Raw genomic sequence first — 18,178 nt, 5'->3', positions numbered from 1 at the left:
GTTGGCAACAGTACATGCTGGAAAGCAGTTCTTCAGTATCTCATTCACTGAAATTGGTGGTTCATCAACAGTGTCTGTAATTTCTGTTTCGCTTGCACAGCAATAGAATTCAGTATGAATTGCAAATAAAAGGAATCTCAATATAATGCAGATTTTCAGCACATGGAGTTGAATTAACTCTGCTTGGTTATATAATGTTTTCCCATGATGTAGGAAAATTTAAAGAATTTAGGCCCTTACCTAAGACTGATCACATGTTACCTGAAGTTTAAATTTTTCCTCACTGTTCCAATATAGTTAACAAGGAGCCAACATGGTAACAAAACTTGAATCCAAAATAGGTGCTTTTGAATACAGGTTTTCGAAATTTTTAAGTCCTAATGTAAAGTGCTGGAGATCAGGTTCTGCCCCTGGTGAAGTCTATAGGTCTGGTAAAAGGGGCAATATGGATGGCTTCAAAACGTGTGCTCAGTCTTTTAATGCTCTTCTCACGGAGTAGCATTTCCAGAGGCCCAGGGGCTATTTCCACAGCCAAGAATCACCAGAGCATAGATAAGCTTTTCATGCCAGGATCTGAGACATGGTTAAAGGCCTTTATTATTTTTCTGTACAAACCACAGAATTTCTCTTGGTTGATTCTAAATTCAAGGGAATAATTCCACTTATTAGCCCTACAGAATTGTAAGTATCTTAATTTACAGTGCTGCAACAGGGTCTCTGCTGCACACAGTTTAACTGCGCAAAACCCACCTGTATATTTTAGACTGTTTTAGAGTTTATTTTGTCATACAGTCAAGTTACAATATACTTAAATCTGTAGGATAACGATGATTTTCTTGAAAACTTGGTGTTACAAATACATGCCATTGGCAAGGTGCCTAAATACATTAAGCAGCTAGTTGCAGATTTTAGTTCTGAGAAACTCATGAGTGATTACTTGGTTTGCTTTTCTTAATTGTGTGACTGGCTTAAGTATGCTTGCTTTGCTGCATCCTGGCATATTTTTTCAGAGTATTTTCAGAATATCTTTGCAGCTCTTCAAGGTGTGAATTTAAGCGTTCTTCAAATTCTCTTGCATGTTTCTCTTCCTCTTGAAGGAACTTTTCTGTTGTTGCAAGGAAGGACATCTCAGGGGGAGACTAAGCAATGAATAGAAAATCATGGTTAGGAAAAACCAGCAAGTGCTACAACATGTTTGCATTATCAAATTCTAGATGTGAAAAACATCTTAACCTATAGCAGCTAATAACACTATAATGTTTTACACCTCTTCAAAAAAGCACCATTTTTAAAGGCATACATTTTTAAAGGGATCCATGTGTCTAAATTACATGAACTGAATGTTGTGTTTGATTACGTCTGATATTCATAGCATTAGGAGCTAGATAGGCCATTAAAAATTTAAATATCTCACCAGACAGAATGAAGCTGCTGCAGAACCTCCAAAGTCTATCAACTACAGGTTTTGTTAGTTATTTGTACAATGTAGACCAGGGCAGAGGACAATAATCTTTTTTGGAATTACAGAGTATAATTAGTATTGGATACTGCTGATTGTCCCTTGGAATTTTAGCTCTCTGCTTCTGTGATATGATGCTTTCTGAGGAAAGAAAGAAAACCTGTGCTCATTGCAGTACTATTAGTTAATAGTACTGAAGCCTTGACATTCTGGAGAATGTACTAAATTTTTGTTCACTGCAAGTAATTCAATGAAAAATCTTCTTTCCATTTAATGAGCGTTTAGTAGACTCAGACACAAACCATACCAGTAATGAGCCTTTAGATGGTTGTCATGGGATGCAGAGTTGTATAAAGCAAAGGATGTGTGAATCTTTGCTGGAACAAGTTCTAAATTTTTAAGCACCAATTTTTGTTAATTTTCTTGCTAATACCTAAGATGCATTCATTGGACTATCTTTATCAAAAGAAATATGAAATAATTCTTTTTTTCCCTAAAGATACTATGCCTATTTAAATACATTCAATGCTTTCTTTGTAGAGATAAATGCAATTTTATGACATGAATTTTTAAGATTTGGCTGAGAAAAAAACCTTCATATAGGAGCTTTAATATTAAAAGAAAGGTAATCTTCTATCTTTATATTGTCATATATTGGGAAAAATGATTGACATCTTTAATCTTAGTTTAACCATATAATAAATAGTTTTAGTTATTGATTAAGATATTAGTCTAGAATTTCAGGGTTTTTTTCTAGAATTTAAAAATGTTTGAAGTATATATGTCAACACATCAAATAGGAATTCCAATATTCAGATGGTCTGTGGAAAAGGCCAGTTCTATTACATTCATAATTTTTTACTCCAGGCTCCACTGTATCAGAATGGGGTATTACCTATGTCCACAGCAACTAGGGACAAATTTGGTCTTTGTTTCAACTTCATTGAAAACTGCTCTTTAGAAGCTTTTAAGGCTAAAAGATACTAATTAGAAAAATGCTCTAAAGCACCAATCCATTCAAACTCTGCAGCAGACTCTGAGATGAAATTTAGAGATTTCCTACAGGAAATCCCTTTTCTTTTCAAAGTACAGAAGTAAGTGATAGCTGGAAATAAATTCTGAGTTTAAAACCATCCTTCTTGAGTTAGAGAGGCTTCCTGATGTACAGGGCTCCTACAATGAAATTCACAGAAAAAGGAGAATATTCCTTTTCTCAATCCCTCCAAATTAATGTTTTAAAATGATGGGCAAGAAAAAGTGACTTAATTTGACATAAGAAATAAGAAACCTAAAAGTATTGGATCACTTTGTGCTGTAACACCCCTCTTTCAATCCTTGTACTAGCATGAATAAGAAAGAATGCCAATCCTCTAAAGTTAAAGAAAATGGACGGACAGCACCTGCCTTTGATTTTCTTCATAAGCACGTGCATGAGTTCCCATTAATAAATTATCACTGTTCCTGCATGAGGAGTTTTTCCCGACATTCTGAAGGCCACAGCTACATGCCATTTATTCCTGCATGGGCTAGGTCACAAATACATCTCCTTGTGATGTCACGATTCAGTGACAGAATTTTTAGTACTATTTTAAATTATTTGAAGAAGGCTTTTGTATTATGAAGAATACACTGGATTTGGAGGCTTCACTTAAAAAATCACCATGTGTTTCCCTTGCTGAACACCAGCTATGAAATCACTGATTCAATGCCGAGCAAATAAAATAGTTGCAGTGAGAAGCATGAGAAACTGGGAAAATCTAAATCTGAAATACAAATTTAATAGGTGTCATCAGCTAGAGAAAAATGTCATGTCAGACTTTTCCTTATGGGCTGCAGATTTACACATATGCCAGTCTCAGAAACTTAACTCAAGTTAAAAAGGATTCTTAGAGATTCAAAATAACAATGTTTACAATTATTGACTTGTCATTGGAAACAGATTGGCCTCATGATCCAGCTATCTTCCCAAACCGTTAAATGTCCTTCACTTCAACTGGTACTTTGATGTGTTTCTTCTTGAAATACAATATAAACTCCAAATGAGACATTTCTGAATTTCCTCAGAGTTGAGAGATGAATGTTTATTACATAGAATAAGCAGGTCATGGCTCCCCACAGCTCCTCACCCGAGGGTCAGACATCACAGACTATGATTTTAGATAGGTCCCTAATGCATTGTTTTTCATGCACTTTGAGAGAAGGTTTTATCTAAGCAAGTCTAAAAGGCAACATTCCTTGTTAGCAGCACTTTGCTTTTCAAGCCTCTGGTCTGTTCTTTCATTATGTTCTTTATTGTCTTTACTTTTGGCCTGTGAGGAAGCAAAACCACAAAGAAAGCGCTTTAATCCATGTCTCAGATGAGATTCATGGGCCCTGGTTTTAAGTTTCTTTTTCTCAGATATTACTGCTTTTATGTCTTTTGGTTTTCTAACTGACACTGGATAGGGATGGGTTCATTGTAAGCTTTCCATCTAACTTGTTTGGGTGATAAGGCAATGAGGACTCTATTTTTCATTTCTACAGTGCCAGCTAATCTCATAATTCTTTGGTGTATACCAGTAATGAGAATCACCTTTCTGCCTCATCATTTGCTGGAAATGAAGGAGTGCACCTGACAGAGATGCATATTTCTATAGACGAAATATGTGCTAAGTATGGCTTCTCCTAAAATAAGAACTACCCAAAGTGATTAAGAATTAATTCTGGATTGCTGGGGAGGAGCCCTTCAGGAAGCTAGCTCTCTCAATGAGAGAGAGAGACAGAACTGCCTAATTAATCTGCCTAGAGGTAATCTCTTCCTTGCCCCATGCGTTGTCCCAGCATTCTTGGATGCACCTTCAGCAGGGCAGCCAGAATGCTTTAACACGTGGGATATTTTAACATTTACATGGTGAAATCCTGAGCGGTCAAACCCCAGTGTTAGAGTCTTCTCATGTTTAGCTATGTCTGCTTTCCAGGAAAGATTTTGTAATAGCAAGAGTAGAAATTGGTCTGGCTACTTTTAGTCTCATAGTGACTAAATTTGGGTTGTTTGGGGAGTAGTTTCCTCTAACCCTGCACTGCAATTCAGCTTAGGCAGCAGGTACAGATGCCCATCTTAAACATGCTTCTGCTCATACATGAAAATTAAATTTGAGATGCCTAGAAAATTGCTAAGTGACATAAGGAGATTTTTAGAGGGCCTACCTAGCTAGGTAATAAAAATACCTAGGAGTGAGAGGCATGAACTATAGCATGCCTCAGGGTAGGATCAAGACTGTCAAAATAATTCCTAATGATGACCAGTGGTCGAATTTCCACAATTGTCCATTGCAGTCTATTTATTAAAGCAAGTTCCCATACTAATGTTAGAAAATTTCCTAATGCCTAATTTAAATTTTAATTATTACAGCTTGTAATCCAAGCCTTGTATTTCCTAGCCTTGAAAGCCAGAACAAACAACTGTCGATCATCTGAAGAGAAACATGAGAAAGTATTTATGACTAAAAGATCAACCAATCATTTTCTGAAGTTATTCATTTCAGAAAGACAGCACAGCCTAAAGTACTCTTCAGAAGAAGAAGTATTTCCCAAGATTTGGAAACCCTTGAAAGAAGAAATTTTGAGGTTATGGGAATTTCCAGTGAATCCCAGCTGAGCTTTCTAGTTTATTCTAAGGCAAAAATTATTTTCTCAATACATGTAAACTCTAAGTAAGAATGTGAAAGGGCAGAGGTTCCAGTGGAACATTTACTAGACTGTCTGAAGATTCTCTAGCAGGAGGAGAGATGTAAGTCACTGTCTAAAGCCCTACAGACTATTTTCTCTCTTCCTTCAATATCAAGAGAGTTATTTTGGTAGGTATAAGGACATCACCTGGAAATCTGATGTTTTCAATTTGTGCTACAAATATTCCTTGAAAACTAGTGCCTTATAACATTTTCTGAAGTTGTGAACATACTGGAGATTTCATGTGGGTGCTGTCCCTGTGTTATATACCCCTCAAGTCCTCAGAACTCAGTCAAAGAACTCTGGCTTAATATACTGTGTATTCCCCCCCTCTTTCTCCTCAACGCAACAGCTTTCCACTTGAGCACAAAACTCTGGAGTAACAGAGTGTTGAATGACTTCTGCACTAAATCTGTGGTATCCAATGTCAGCCTGAGTGACGATTTAATTTCAGTGGTCTGAACTTGCACCTGCTTCAATGCCACTGATTTGGACCTAGATTCTGCACGAGAAGTATCTCTTGCTAATAGTTTTGTTATGTACTTTGCCCACACACCAGCTGGAAAGTCTTGGCATTGACCCTGACCTGAGTGCCAACTGGGGAATAGTTTTCCTGCAGCTTGCAGAAGTGTCTCAGAATGGACGTTTTTCCCAGGCTTTCTGTAAACAGAAGCTTTGTGATTTGGTGTCTCTGTCTGACACTTCTGACAGAAGAGAGAAGAATTGGTGTTTATCAGACTCATCTGGAAAAGCTCAAATGACTCTTTTCATGATTAGCAGTTTAAAGAGGAAAACTCTCAAGCAGTGAGAAACCAAAAGCCATTTACTTAAAATTCCTGTGAAACATAAGAATGTAAAAATGAAAGTGAGGTCAAACACCTGGGACTGCATGGATCTCACTGTTCTCAGACTACTGGGACAGAGCTGATGGGACCACAGTCAGTGAAGGGCTGCACTGCAATCCCTGCTTCCCAGGCAAGCTGTCATTATGGTTCTTCCTATCAACAGTGAGATTCTGGACTATAGAGATAGTTCTGCAGCAGGCATGTCTCTGATAGGAAAGGATGTGTAATCATTTCTGAAGTGGACAGCAGAACAGGGGTACAACAACCACAGGAACAATTGCCTGACAATCCCCCCTAGCAAATGCTGAAGTCTTCCTTCTTCTCCCTCTATAGGTACAGCCAGAGCCCTGCAGCTGAGGATCTCCTGGTTACCAAGATCCATGTATCACAGCTGGACAGAGAGAGGCCTGTAGTTTATTCCTCACTTACATTCTTAGTTCCACTGCTTACTGATGGTATGGTTTCATGGTTTGAGGTCAGGAAAGTGCTAATTGTCAAGTGCAAAACAATAACGGCCTGTAGTGGAGGCCTAAGGAAGAAGAGAAGATACTAAGGAAAAGGATAAAGCTCAAATTCAAAGGGATATCTAAGGCCAAATAATTATGGAAAGATTTTCTTAAGTTGTCCTAGGCAAAGTGGGATTTGTCCCATTTGTCATGGAGGGTCATAGCCTCCAGCCTATGAAGACTAAAAGAAAGAATGCTGTCCTATTAATCTCGCACTTCAAGAAAAATAAGGATCACGGCAGTTATAATTTCCGTTTCTTTTCAAATACAATAGCTAACATATGGAAAATAGTTGCTGTGATTTTTCTGATTTCATCCATCAATCAAAGAGATGTACATCAAATAGGAACTTGATTTGTCTAACAGCACTTAAGGCAGTAAGTTTGCAGGTATTATGGAAATACACTTGAAGCAGAGTGCTCTTACATTGGCAATACAATGCAAAGTGCCCCAATATAGAAGCCAATAAGCTAAAATGTAGAAATCTTTCTCACGGTCACATAATGGCAGGTAATTACCACCATCGTTATTAGAACAGAGGCATGGCTCAGTAGGGGATGTTTAATCTCCAGAAAAACTGCATTTCTGTTAGGATAAGGTATTTCCATTTTTGCTGGGCTGGCACTGTATAAATAACAATGACAAGAAGAGTGATCTAATTTTTGGCTCCTCCAAGGCTGCATTTGATCCACAGATGGATTTTTGAGAATATATGTATTATAGGAAAATATTTACTTACCGATAATTTGATTTCTTCCGCATTGTAAGCAGGGCTCTGAAAGCTGCCTGTTCTGCCCACTTCAGGAAGTGGCTCAGGAAAGCCCAAAGGATACCCCACTGGTGGTAATGGAGATTTATAAACTATTTTCTTTTCATGACCTCTGTGAAGTGGATGAGAAGATAAAGTGCTATCACTTTTTGAACCAGTGATATTGCCTTGGCCATACAAAGCAGGACTGCAGTTTCTGTGATATCCACCAGCAGTGAGCATAGCAGTCTGTTGACATTCCACTTCCCATGAATCTTTATTTTGGAAAGATCTAAAAGAAAAGAAATAGGAACATGAAACCCAGTTAAAACTCTTAAGCTATCACAGCAAATCCAAGGGTTTTCCACTATATTTATTTACATAGTTTCGATTACTTAGCTGTTCAAACTGCTTCATGCATGAAGTTCTGGGCATAAGATTCAGCATTACCAAATTGCAGCAATTTAGCAATTTCCACCTAGGTTACTGTAAAAGTCTGAGTGTGCTTTCTCTGTCTGCTTCAGCTGTGAATTACACCACCCTAATTTAAACCCTTTCACTGGAGGTTTGGTTGAGGAACCTTGCTTGATTGGTATAACTGTGGCAGAACGTGCTAAAACACAAACTCACTTCAAGTATTGAAGATACCAATACTCCTTAAGTGTTTGTTACCTATCCTTTGCTAATGGCTACCATTCCTTTTGGCTTTCCAGTGGAAAAAGCTATGCAAGCACACTCTGACAATGTCCAGGAACTAGAGTGAATTTAGCCACACAAATAGAGGAAATATGAAAGTGTGAGAGGAGAGAAAAAACCTGTTATTAGTGGTTGGATAATTAGTCAATTTTGTATCTAATATTATCCTAAAGAGCTTTGTTCAAGTGGCTAGAATTTAGAATAAATGCTTCAACAAAAAATAGTACAGGAATTTTTGATTCTGCATTTTTACTACAATGATAGTTTTGCCACTAATTTAATGATAACACTTTGGAGATTAAGATAAAAAATATTAGATTTTTAAAAGACACTTTCTAAAAAATTGTACAATAACATGCTTTTGTAACAATAAATGAAATCTTCAAGCTTAAAAAATACTTTTTAAGCATTTGATTATGATGTTCCAAAACTCTTGTATCTCAGTGATCAGAATTGATGTGCAAGTACATATTTCTAATCATCTGTATTTCTGTAAAGCAAGAACTATAAGGGTTAATAGCAACTTAAAAAAAAAAAGAAAAAAAGAAAAAAAGAAAGCCATTTTCTTCCCATTCAAAATAGTTAACTGAACAATTCTGATGCTGTATTGATAAAAGCAGAAAATTTTGAGACTCGCTTGCCCAGATGTCTGAGAAATTACATTAATTTTCAATTGCATCATTCCTTGTATTATATACCAAAACATGCAAAAAAACCTTAGTTCAGATTCTATTAATTTTATGTTACAGTATTTCTACCTGAGATAAAAATTTCCATTATATTGAGGTCTGTGCTTATGATGAAATTTTAATCTTGGGAGGTAACTACTGAAATATGATGGCAGTTTGAACAGATTCTAGCACTGCAAATATCCTAAAACACTCTACTAATTCAAAATGTAGCTATAAAAGCTTTTAAAGAGCATGTTCTCTGCCACTAAAATATAATTTAATAAATATTCAAGAGTATGCAGTGCTACTCAGTATTTTTTTTTCTTTTTAAATAAAAAGAACTTGCTAAGTGCAGGGAAAAGACTGTTTTCTGCAGAAAGATCACAACATCCTTTTCTAATATTAATTTAAATATTTGGTGTTCAGAGAGAGTGGCTCTGGAGCCTTGATGGACCTGCTTTTACATAAGCTCTTCTGCTGGTTTTCACAGGGATAGAGTTGATTTTCTTCACAGTACTTCATATGGGGCTGTGTTTTGGATTTGTGCTGGAAACAGTGTTGGTAACACAGGGATGTTTTAGTGGCTGCTGAGCCACTAAAGGTCAAGGCCTCTTCTGCTCCTCAGGCCACCCCACCACTGAGGAGGCTGGGGGTGAACAAGGATTTGGGAAGGGAAACAGCTGGGGCAGCTGATCCCAGCTGACCACAGGGATATTCCAGACCATTTGGGAGCATGCTCAGCAATAAAAAGCTGGGGGAAGGTTGCCTGGGCATCACATGACAGGTGGTGAACAATTGCATTGTTATCACTGGGCATCACTTGTTTCCTATATTCTAATTATAGCATTATTATTATTATTATTATTATTATTATTATTATTATTATTATTATTATTATTATTATTATTATTATTACTACTACTACTACTACTAGTACCTTAATTTTCTGTCCTGTTAAACTGTATCTCAACACATGAATGCTACTTTTTAAAAATTCCAATTCTTTCCTTGTGAGTGGGGGAGTGAGCAAGCAACTGTGTGCTGTTTACTCGCCAGGTTAAACCACAACGGACCCAAAACATGAAACTGAGTATTCAGTACATGAACTGTGCAGAACAACTCAGAGAACTAATGAAGAATGTATTTTTTTTTCTCTGATTATAAAAGAAGCTTTGATTAAGATACTCTGAGTGCTATGGAAAAGCAAATTATAAGCATGATGCTGTATTATTATTTGTTACTATAATTTTATTTTTACTATAATAATAATAATATTACTATTATACATGCTAACATAAAACTCTCTGAGACTATTCACTAAACCTTCCAGTTTTCTAAATCACATTTTTCTAAATGTTTACCTTTATGGAGGCAGAGTTTTCTCCTTTCTTTCATGCTTTTCTTTACATAAATATACTCAGCTGTTTTGGCACTGGAGAATACCTTTTTTCTTTATATTTCTCCCTATTTTAAAGTCCATTCCATCTATGGTTTGGATGAAGGGCACTATGAAAAAAATCCTGCCACAACTGAAGATAGATGGTGTGAATAATAAAATCACAGTTTTTTTTTTTAATTTCATGTTCTGACCTTTTTGGAAGTAATTTTCTCTCTAAACTCATAGTAAAGTCCATGTGATCTGTGTTCTTTTTTCCCCCAGAACTGCTTCTCTATGTATTTAATAACAATTATTACTGTTGTGTTATAACTTCTCTAAGAACAGAATTTTCAGACTTGAGTACCTACTTGACCTGGGTTATGGTAGCCTTTACATAATGAAAACAGATACTGCACCTCCCCTCACACCCCCAAAAAAACCCCCCCAAAAAACCCCCAAAAGATTGATTTTTATAAAAGGAACTCCCATTCTCCCTTTCCTGCTGCAATCCATAGGATTGCTGGGGCTGCTTGGTATTTTAGAAAAACATGACACCTGCACTGAGGTGCTTTGATAGGGATAGTGGGCCTTTACTTTGGATGGTTTTCACAGTTGTGGTTAAACTTCTACCAAGCTCACGTGCAAAATAATGTCTAAGAACATAGATTTACTTTAAATACAATCTGCGAATTTGTAAAAAGCTGTCCATTTGTTAAGACTACCAATGCAAATACACTATTACTGCAGCTGAACAACTTATGCTTTTGGTGGGATTACTGTCAAAGAGTATTGAACATGTACACATACCACACAAATAATATCACTATTGACATGGTGACATAGGGGACAAGAAGTGAAAGAACAGTGTCCTCAAAAAGGGAATTTATATAGACAGGATCTGCTTTTCCAGACTCATACATATAATTTGCCTGGTCCCTGTGCAGCCAATGACTTCAGTGATGCAAAAAACCCCAAATTCCACACACTGCTTTGCTGGTTGACAATAACCGGTCTTGAGAAAGAAAACTGCAGATCTTTAATGACCAGAATGTCTTCAAGAATTTGTGCTGTTGCTTTTAGATGGCAAGTATAATGGCTAACTTGATTTTAAAATGGATAAAAAGCCTTTTCCTGAAGAATTGTTTTCACTGCTTCCACTTTATCTATTGCAATGACTGATACAGTAGTGTGACTAAGAGTTGTATGAACTCCAAAGAGTAGTGAAAACCTTCTTAACACAGATATGCACTGCAAACATACATCCATTAAGCAATTCCCAGCTACCTTAGCAGGCATTAAGTGTTAGCATTTACCCTTCACTTTTCCCACATGACAAAAGTGCACTTTGGCTTGATCAGTTACCTGTTTTGTGCATATTTTATCTGGTAAATAAATAGCTTTCCATTTTGGAACTCAGGCATATTTTAATTTTGGAAGAAACAAACTGAATGTATCAGCTTAATCAGAGAAAGTCTTCTTTGACCATGCCCAAATTTAAATCAACTGCATATGGTCAAGGTCTAACAAAAGGATTGAAATCTTGAGAGTGAGGAAAGCTTATGTAAATGGCAATTAGAAGTAAGATAATTACATAAAAAAACAGTAATTAATTAAGGTGGTTATAGGTAGAATGTGGGCATAGTCCTTTTTTAGCAAAAAGATGCTATTTCTGCATATCTTACTTTCTAATATTTGGAAATTCACTGTATACTGAAAAAAAGAAGAAATAATGCCACTTTTTGGATTGCCAGGATAACTTCCTGCAATTTCCTGTGTTTTCTCTAGAGGTCTCCTCTCTAAGACATGATGGTGCCTGTGCCCAGGATTCCAGTACTGAATGAGAGACACAACTGAAAAATATAGTATAGAATATACACCCACCCCTTGCACAAACACCATGTTTTCTAATTTTTCACCATTTAAAAAAAAGTCTTTTGTGCCCTTTCTCCAGTGCCATAATTACCATGGAAACAGAACTGCAAATTAAACCAGAAATAACAGGGTTTATGCTCAGAATAAAATAAACATATCCCAGATTTTAACTTAACCAACATCAATTTCCTGGTTTATCTGCATATGTTTGATGGTTGAAAATTTAATTTTAGTTTTCTGGAAAAATCCTGAGGTAGTTTCCTGCTTGGGAACAGAGAACTGATAGTACACAGAGGGCCCAATCATAAAAACACTGGTTAGGTGATGTGCCTACACAGTACATGTCAAATTTGCATGTTTTAAAATCTGTGTATTTATTTATCTGAAAATCTTTTCATTTAGGAATTCTAATGCGTGATTTAGATCCTGAAATCCAGGCTCAATATATCCCTTTCATCATATTAACTACAATAATAATAATTTACATTGTTTTCAGTAGTCTGGCCGAGATTTCTGTTGTGAGAAAGGTCAACTCTCACAGGTGTCTCTCTCACAGTTTTGACTGATCTTCCACCAGCTATGAAATCACAATCCTGCAAATTACATGCATAGTTCTTTTGCCTCAAATATTTATGTTCTCATAAATTAAATTTCACAGTCTCTTATGTACAGCAAGTGTAAATCCTGAGAAAATGGGAAAAGATCTTACTTTTTCCTCACTTGAAAGGAGTTGAAGCATGAGCAAAAATTGCACTGATGAATTTTGTGAAGTTATGAGACCTATGGGTGCAGAATAATCTGTGTCTCAGTCTACAGGATTTGTTTCAGCAACATCTTCAACATTATTTGAAACTTCATAGGAAATCAGCCATACCTGCCACTTCCAAAGATATGTGTGTATCATGTATATGCATATATATATACACACAAACATATATCTATTTATTTTTATATACACATGAATACTATCTCCAACACAAACCAATATTCTTTAAAAAGAAATTTTAGGCAAAAAATGGAGCTACATATACTGGGATGCCACTCTATATTTCTGAAAGAAAATTATTTTAAATTTTGCCAAAACCTAAATGTATGAGTTTGAAATCTTAACATGTGGAATTTTGGCTCCAGCTATTTCAACTTTATTTCACAGAACTGTTTTAGGTTAGTGCGATCATGTCAGTTCTTTATTACAAATAACCAACATATTTAGCCTCCTATTAATTTTTAGTTTCCTGTACTGTGAAATACAGTTTAACAGGGAGGGGTTTTGTTTGTTTGTTTGTTTTAAATTGCAATGGCATGATTTTTACATGTTTGAAGGCAATTCAATGGCTCACTGAATACAGGGAAATAAAAAGAAAGTCATCACCACAATGCTTTCTATGAGTCTGAATATTCTCAAGTCTCATTTTTCCCTAATAAGGAGTTTATTGTAGCAATGACTTACTCTGGCCATCTGAAATTATGTTTCTTTTAAAAATCAGGTCACCCAAGAACACTGAAACCAGACAAGGCATTAAAATACATTTAATGAAATTTCCAACAAATGAAACTGGAGGACACAAAGCTTTTCAGCAGGGCCTATAGTTCAAACTGCTTATTAAGAGAACCTCCCGTTGAGAGGTTTCCTTCTCGTGTTAATTTTTCTATCCTTTCCTTGTCTTGTTTTTATTTGGTAATAAAAATACAGTCTGCTCTATTTTGCAAAACCTGGAACTAAGAATAGCAGCACATAAAAAGTTTTTAAAGTTTCATGTGCTAAATACTAAAACAGAACATTCCTGGGACTTCATTTATTGCCAGTTTCCGTTAGCCATCCAGAAAAATGTAGGAAGTACTTACAAATATACTAAGTCTTATATTTAAATTGGTGGGAGTTCTGAATGAACAGAAACAGCAAAAAACTTGACAGTTTGTCCCAGTCAGACCTCCCAAAACACTTACAAGAAGTTTCATAAATGTGTACAATCTAAATATTACCTCTTTTCCTTTTCTTGCACCTTTGAATGGGTTTGGTAGCTGTGTTCTGTTTCCCCATATGTATCCATGCAACCCAGTATCGATGTTTCTGTGTCATTTTGTAGTTTAACAAGGTTATTTTGTAGTCTTAAATTCTCACGTTTCATTTTGTGAACAGAAGCTGTGAAATTTCCATGTTCTTTGTTACATAAATCTATACACTGTGAAAGGAGATAATACCATCATTAAGTAGTTATTTTTTCCACAGTAAATGGGTATATTTTTAACAAGCAAACACAAAACAATGTTCTATGCTAAAGAAAAGGCCTAGCTACCATATATAATCATGCAACATTTAGGGCAAACCAAGAGAATTGTCTCCAGAAAAAAAAAAATCACAGTAGATAAATGGCACAGAAGGGATAACAGCCTCTATAACACAATAAAGCAAATTAAAATTTCTCAGCAAACATGCATTCAAAATATTATTGTTGTAAATTTCTCGCTTGCTTTGTAAAACTGATGACATAAAAGCAACCATAACAGCTATTGCTGCAGATTGTATTGCTCCCTCCAGTAACAATTCCTCCAAAAATAACAAGCAAAATTATAGGAGTTCATTACTATACTAGATACAGAGTATGTGCACAGGCACAGTTTAATATGTGTGTTGAGATGGTCACCTTCAGTTTCAGAAGCAGTGAGTAAAGCCACATGAGCACAGTGCTCTCTCTCCCTGTCACTGAACCCTGATTCTCAGCTGGGTTAGCCCACGTGGTGTGCAAGGGAAAATACTGAAAGGGCAAGTCACACGTGCACTGTGATCAGGGGCTAAAGAGCCCCATCCACTAGGATATCAAGAAGGGAAGATGGATATTAGCTCTGGAAGTTGTCTAGCTAGGATACTCTGTTCCTGTTTTTCTCCTATCACTTAATCCACACGGCCTATGATGCACACCTGAGCCAGCTATTTTGGAACTATCTCTCTGCAGAGTTTGCGCTGCATTGTGTAATGTATTTGCAATAACAGTACACTGTCATCACCAGGAAATTCTCAAAAGCTTTATCAGATTACACACAAAAGACTAAAACCCCTTGCATTTCATTAAGTTGTGCTTTCATATGTTCCTAGATTTACCTTATTCTCTCGGAACTCAGTAACTCATTACAGATTTGGTTCTTGTACACTGCTGGCACAACTATGCTCCTGCATTTGAAAGCTTGTCTATTCCTTGCACTAATGTGATGCCATCTCTTCCTATGAACATTGCCTTGCTTAGCTTTAGGGGGAATTTATGAGCCGTGCTGGCATGGAAATGCCAGAAGATATAAGAAAATTAAATATTTTATGCAGCTATGGGGGAACAGGGGCTCAGCTATGTCTCATAAGTGGGGGGAGTGGCAGAACCAAGGGAGAAGGAGAGTGCTAAGTCATCCTACCACTAATAGCTCTAGAATCAGCAGTTAAGTTAAAATGGCATGAACCCCAAAACTGAGCTGGCCCAGCTACATTGCTTCTGACATATAAACCCTGAAAGTAACCCTGCCTGATGATGCATTACACCATACTGACTTAGGCTGGCACTGGTCTCAGAGGTCTGTGTAGTGCTCCACTGTACAGCAAAAACATGTCCATAAAAAACTCTCCAATCCCTGGAATCTTAATATCAAATATATCACAATCTCTAATGTTTAGATCCTCACAATACATTAGTAAAGCAGGAAAGAATTTTTAAGTCCACAAATCTACTGAAACATGTATTGACCTTGGTGGATGTAGTAACTGGATTTTACTGTTAAAATATAATAAACATGTGATCTCTCCAAGGACCCTTGTCAAACAGCTCTTCTCAATCTTCAAGTAAAGTGTCACCGCAGAGAAGAGTAAGACATGCATACACACATCCGTCTATGCTTGCACAATAATATATCATAAATTCACATACAGATATCCATAATAGTGTGTATGTGTGTGTAGGTAAGACATCACTGATGGACATCTATGCTCTTTTAAGGGTGTGGATAAATGTGACGTTTTTTCATGACAATTAACAGGCTAAAAATCCCCCCAGAATGCATTTACATCAGTATTTCTAAACAACACTCCAGTGGGATTTTTTTTTTAGTGATAGATACAGTTACTGCAGATGTTCTGTATGCAGGGGATGTTTTGAAGCTTTTTGTGGAAAACAGCATATATACTCTTTATTGTACCTTCATAAACCATACTTCTAGATAATCTTACGGCACACTTTTTATCAATTAAATTTTAAAGCTCCCCTGTTTGGAGAGATATAAATACTAAACTGAAAATAAGCTGGGTGGGAGCAAAATGTGTCAGTTTTCTATGCTGCTATTTAAATACCATGTGAACAAAGGGGTAAGGTATTAAAAAAGGGACATATTTTTGTCTGTGAGAATGATGACTGTTTAAACTTAAATAAGTGATATAACTTACAAAAAAATAAGCTCCCAGAAATTATTTTGTGTCTAGACAGTTACTGAAAAATTTAGCTTACTTGTAGTTTAATACAATTAAGGTAAAAATTACTCTTAGCTATATTCATCTTTACCCTGTGTGTGAATACCACTTTGTTTTGATTATGTTGCAGGCCTTATTTTTATTTATTTTATTTAAGCAAGCCAGAAATCTCTAAATCTGCCATGATCTTAATCTACACTTACAATAAATATCAGTAACTATTCTGCATACTTCATAGGTTAAAAAAAAATTACCATGCAACTTTCACCCTCCTGGTTTTCCACCATTTCTTTTAGATGCGTGTTTTCAGATTTGATAACTTGGTAATGGAATTCCAACAACTAGGAAAAGATTAAGTTCTTAGGTAAATGCAAGAATATTACCCTCAACTGAAATAACACTGAGTATAGATATATTTAAGCTTAATTTTACAAAATGTACATTAGGAATTACAAAACTTAATATATTATTTTAAATATAGCAATACCAAAGTAGGAAGAAGTATTAAACCACCTATAAAAGATACACAAATGCAATGCCTCTGAATTTATTTACCTTTTTGAAAGAAGTAATGACTTAGGAAAACAAGAAGTTCACATGCAGTTACTACGTAGAAAGAGGGACAGATTTTACAGGCCACTGAGACTGGATGAAATCCTATTGATGACATCTAGAAATTATATCTACTCTTTTAGTGATATGGAAATACCTGGTAAAGAGCGCCACACAGCAGGAGATATCTCTCATTGTCCCCAAACACTAACTTTACTATTGTCAAAAGTAAAGTATTACTTCAATCAGTTTTCCACATGTCGTGACCCTCTCAGAAAATACAGGGATACACAGAAACCTCTATATATGATGGTTCTTTTGTTTTACAAACGAAGTAACGAAGATGACAAATTTGTTTTTAAAATAAAGTTTTGCCATAAAAATCCCCACTGGTATCTTATAGTTTCCAGCTACAAAATTACTAAATTTTTCTATGCATATTTGTAACATTCTTCAAAAAGCTTTAGAAAACACTGAAAATTTAGAAACTTAAAGCATATGTAATAACCACCAACTGGAACTTTTCAAGATCTTTTGCATGTTAAAATGGTAACTAGGTATAATGCTCAGAATGAATTTCAATTTAGATGTACAGTTGACATTTACTGGTGATTTCTTGTTCCACTATCAATTTGGCTGCTTTTGTAATACTTCACAGATATTACAGCACCACTGATAAAAACTACAGCAAGAAATGTGATGTCTTTTTTTTCCACAGAAAATGAATGTCATTATCAATAGTGAGGAGTAAAATGATGTGGACTGCTTTTGCCTACTTGCATACCTGTTGTTTTGTTAACAATTTCTGTTTTGTCTCTAACTCCATTTTTAACTGTCTTTCCAGAAGACTAGCTTTCTGCATGATAGTTGCTATAGTGATCTCCTTCTGATGAAGCTCCTCTGTCAGGTCAGAGATTTCTGTCTTCATTCTTTGCTGCTCAGAGCAATGGGACGGCTCCTTTCGATAAACATGGTTTCTTATCTGTAGCAAATATGTTTCAAAAAGAAAAAATGCTGTGCAGTAAATATGATTGCATCACGTGCTACTTATCACTTATACTTTTTCTGCTGTTGCTTCCACGAAACCAACTCTTCTAACTGATTCAAAGATTCTGAAATTGTAAAATAAAATGCCTTTGGAAGTCAGTGCACAAAGCTTTGTTTATTTTTACTTTTTTTTTTCAACATTTCTCTTGTTCTTTCTTTTACCTATTTAACATTAGAAATTAACAAAATACAATACACTTCAAAGGACCTTTTAAAAGAAAGTAATAATTATGTTAAGAATTCGAATTTAGG

General features: G+C 35.8%; 1 protein-coding gene across 1 annotated transcript in view; it reads right to left on the bottom strand.

The window, feature by feature from the left end:
• Window positions 1-824: 824 nt before the first annotated feature.
• Window positions 825-18,178, bottom strand: part of DEUP1 (deuterosome assembly protein 1) — a 40,666-nt gene continuing 23,312 nt past the window's right edge. The window contains exons 9-13 of the mRNA XM_066175685.1: window positions 17,664-17,861; window positions 16,582-16,668; window positions 13,867-14,066; window positions 7,258-7,558; window positions 825-1,139 (exon numbers count right to left, since the gene is read on the bottom strand). Coding sequence (XP_066031782.1) covers window positions 969-1,139; window positions 7,258-7,558; window positions 13,867-14,066; window positions 16,582-16,668; window positions 17,664-17,861 — 957 coding nt within the window. The 3' untranslated portion in view covers window positions 825-968. The remainder of the gene's footprint in view (window positions 1,140-7,257; window positions 7,559-13,866; window positions 14,067-16,581; window positions 16,669-17,663; window positions 17,862-18,178) is intronic.

The sequence above is a fragment of the Chamaea fasciata genome, unplaced genomic scaffold (genome assembly GCF_029207755.1).
Source record: "Chamaea fasciata isolate MVZ Bird 193981 ecotype frontalis unplaced genomic scaffold, bChaFas1.0.hap1 SCAF_2, whole genome shotgun sequence".
Classification (NCBI taxonomy): Eukaryota; Metazoa; Chordata; class Aves; order Passeriformes; family Sylviidae; genus Chamaea; species Chamaea fasciata.
The sequence above is the reverse complement of the archived record's forward strand: the minus strand, read 5'-3'. Positions and strand labels throughout refer to the sequence as shown.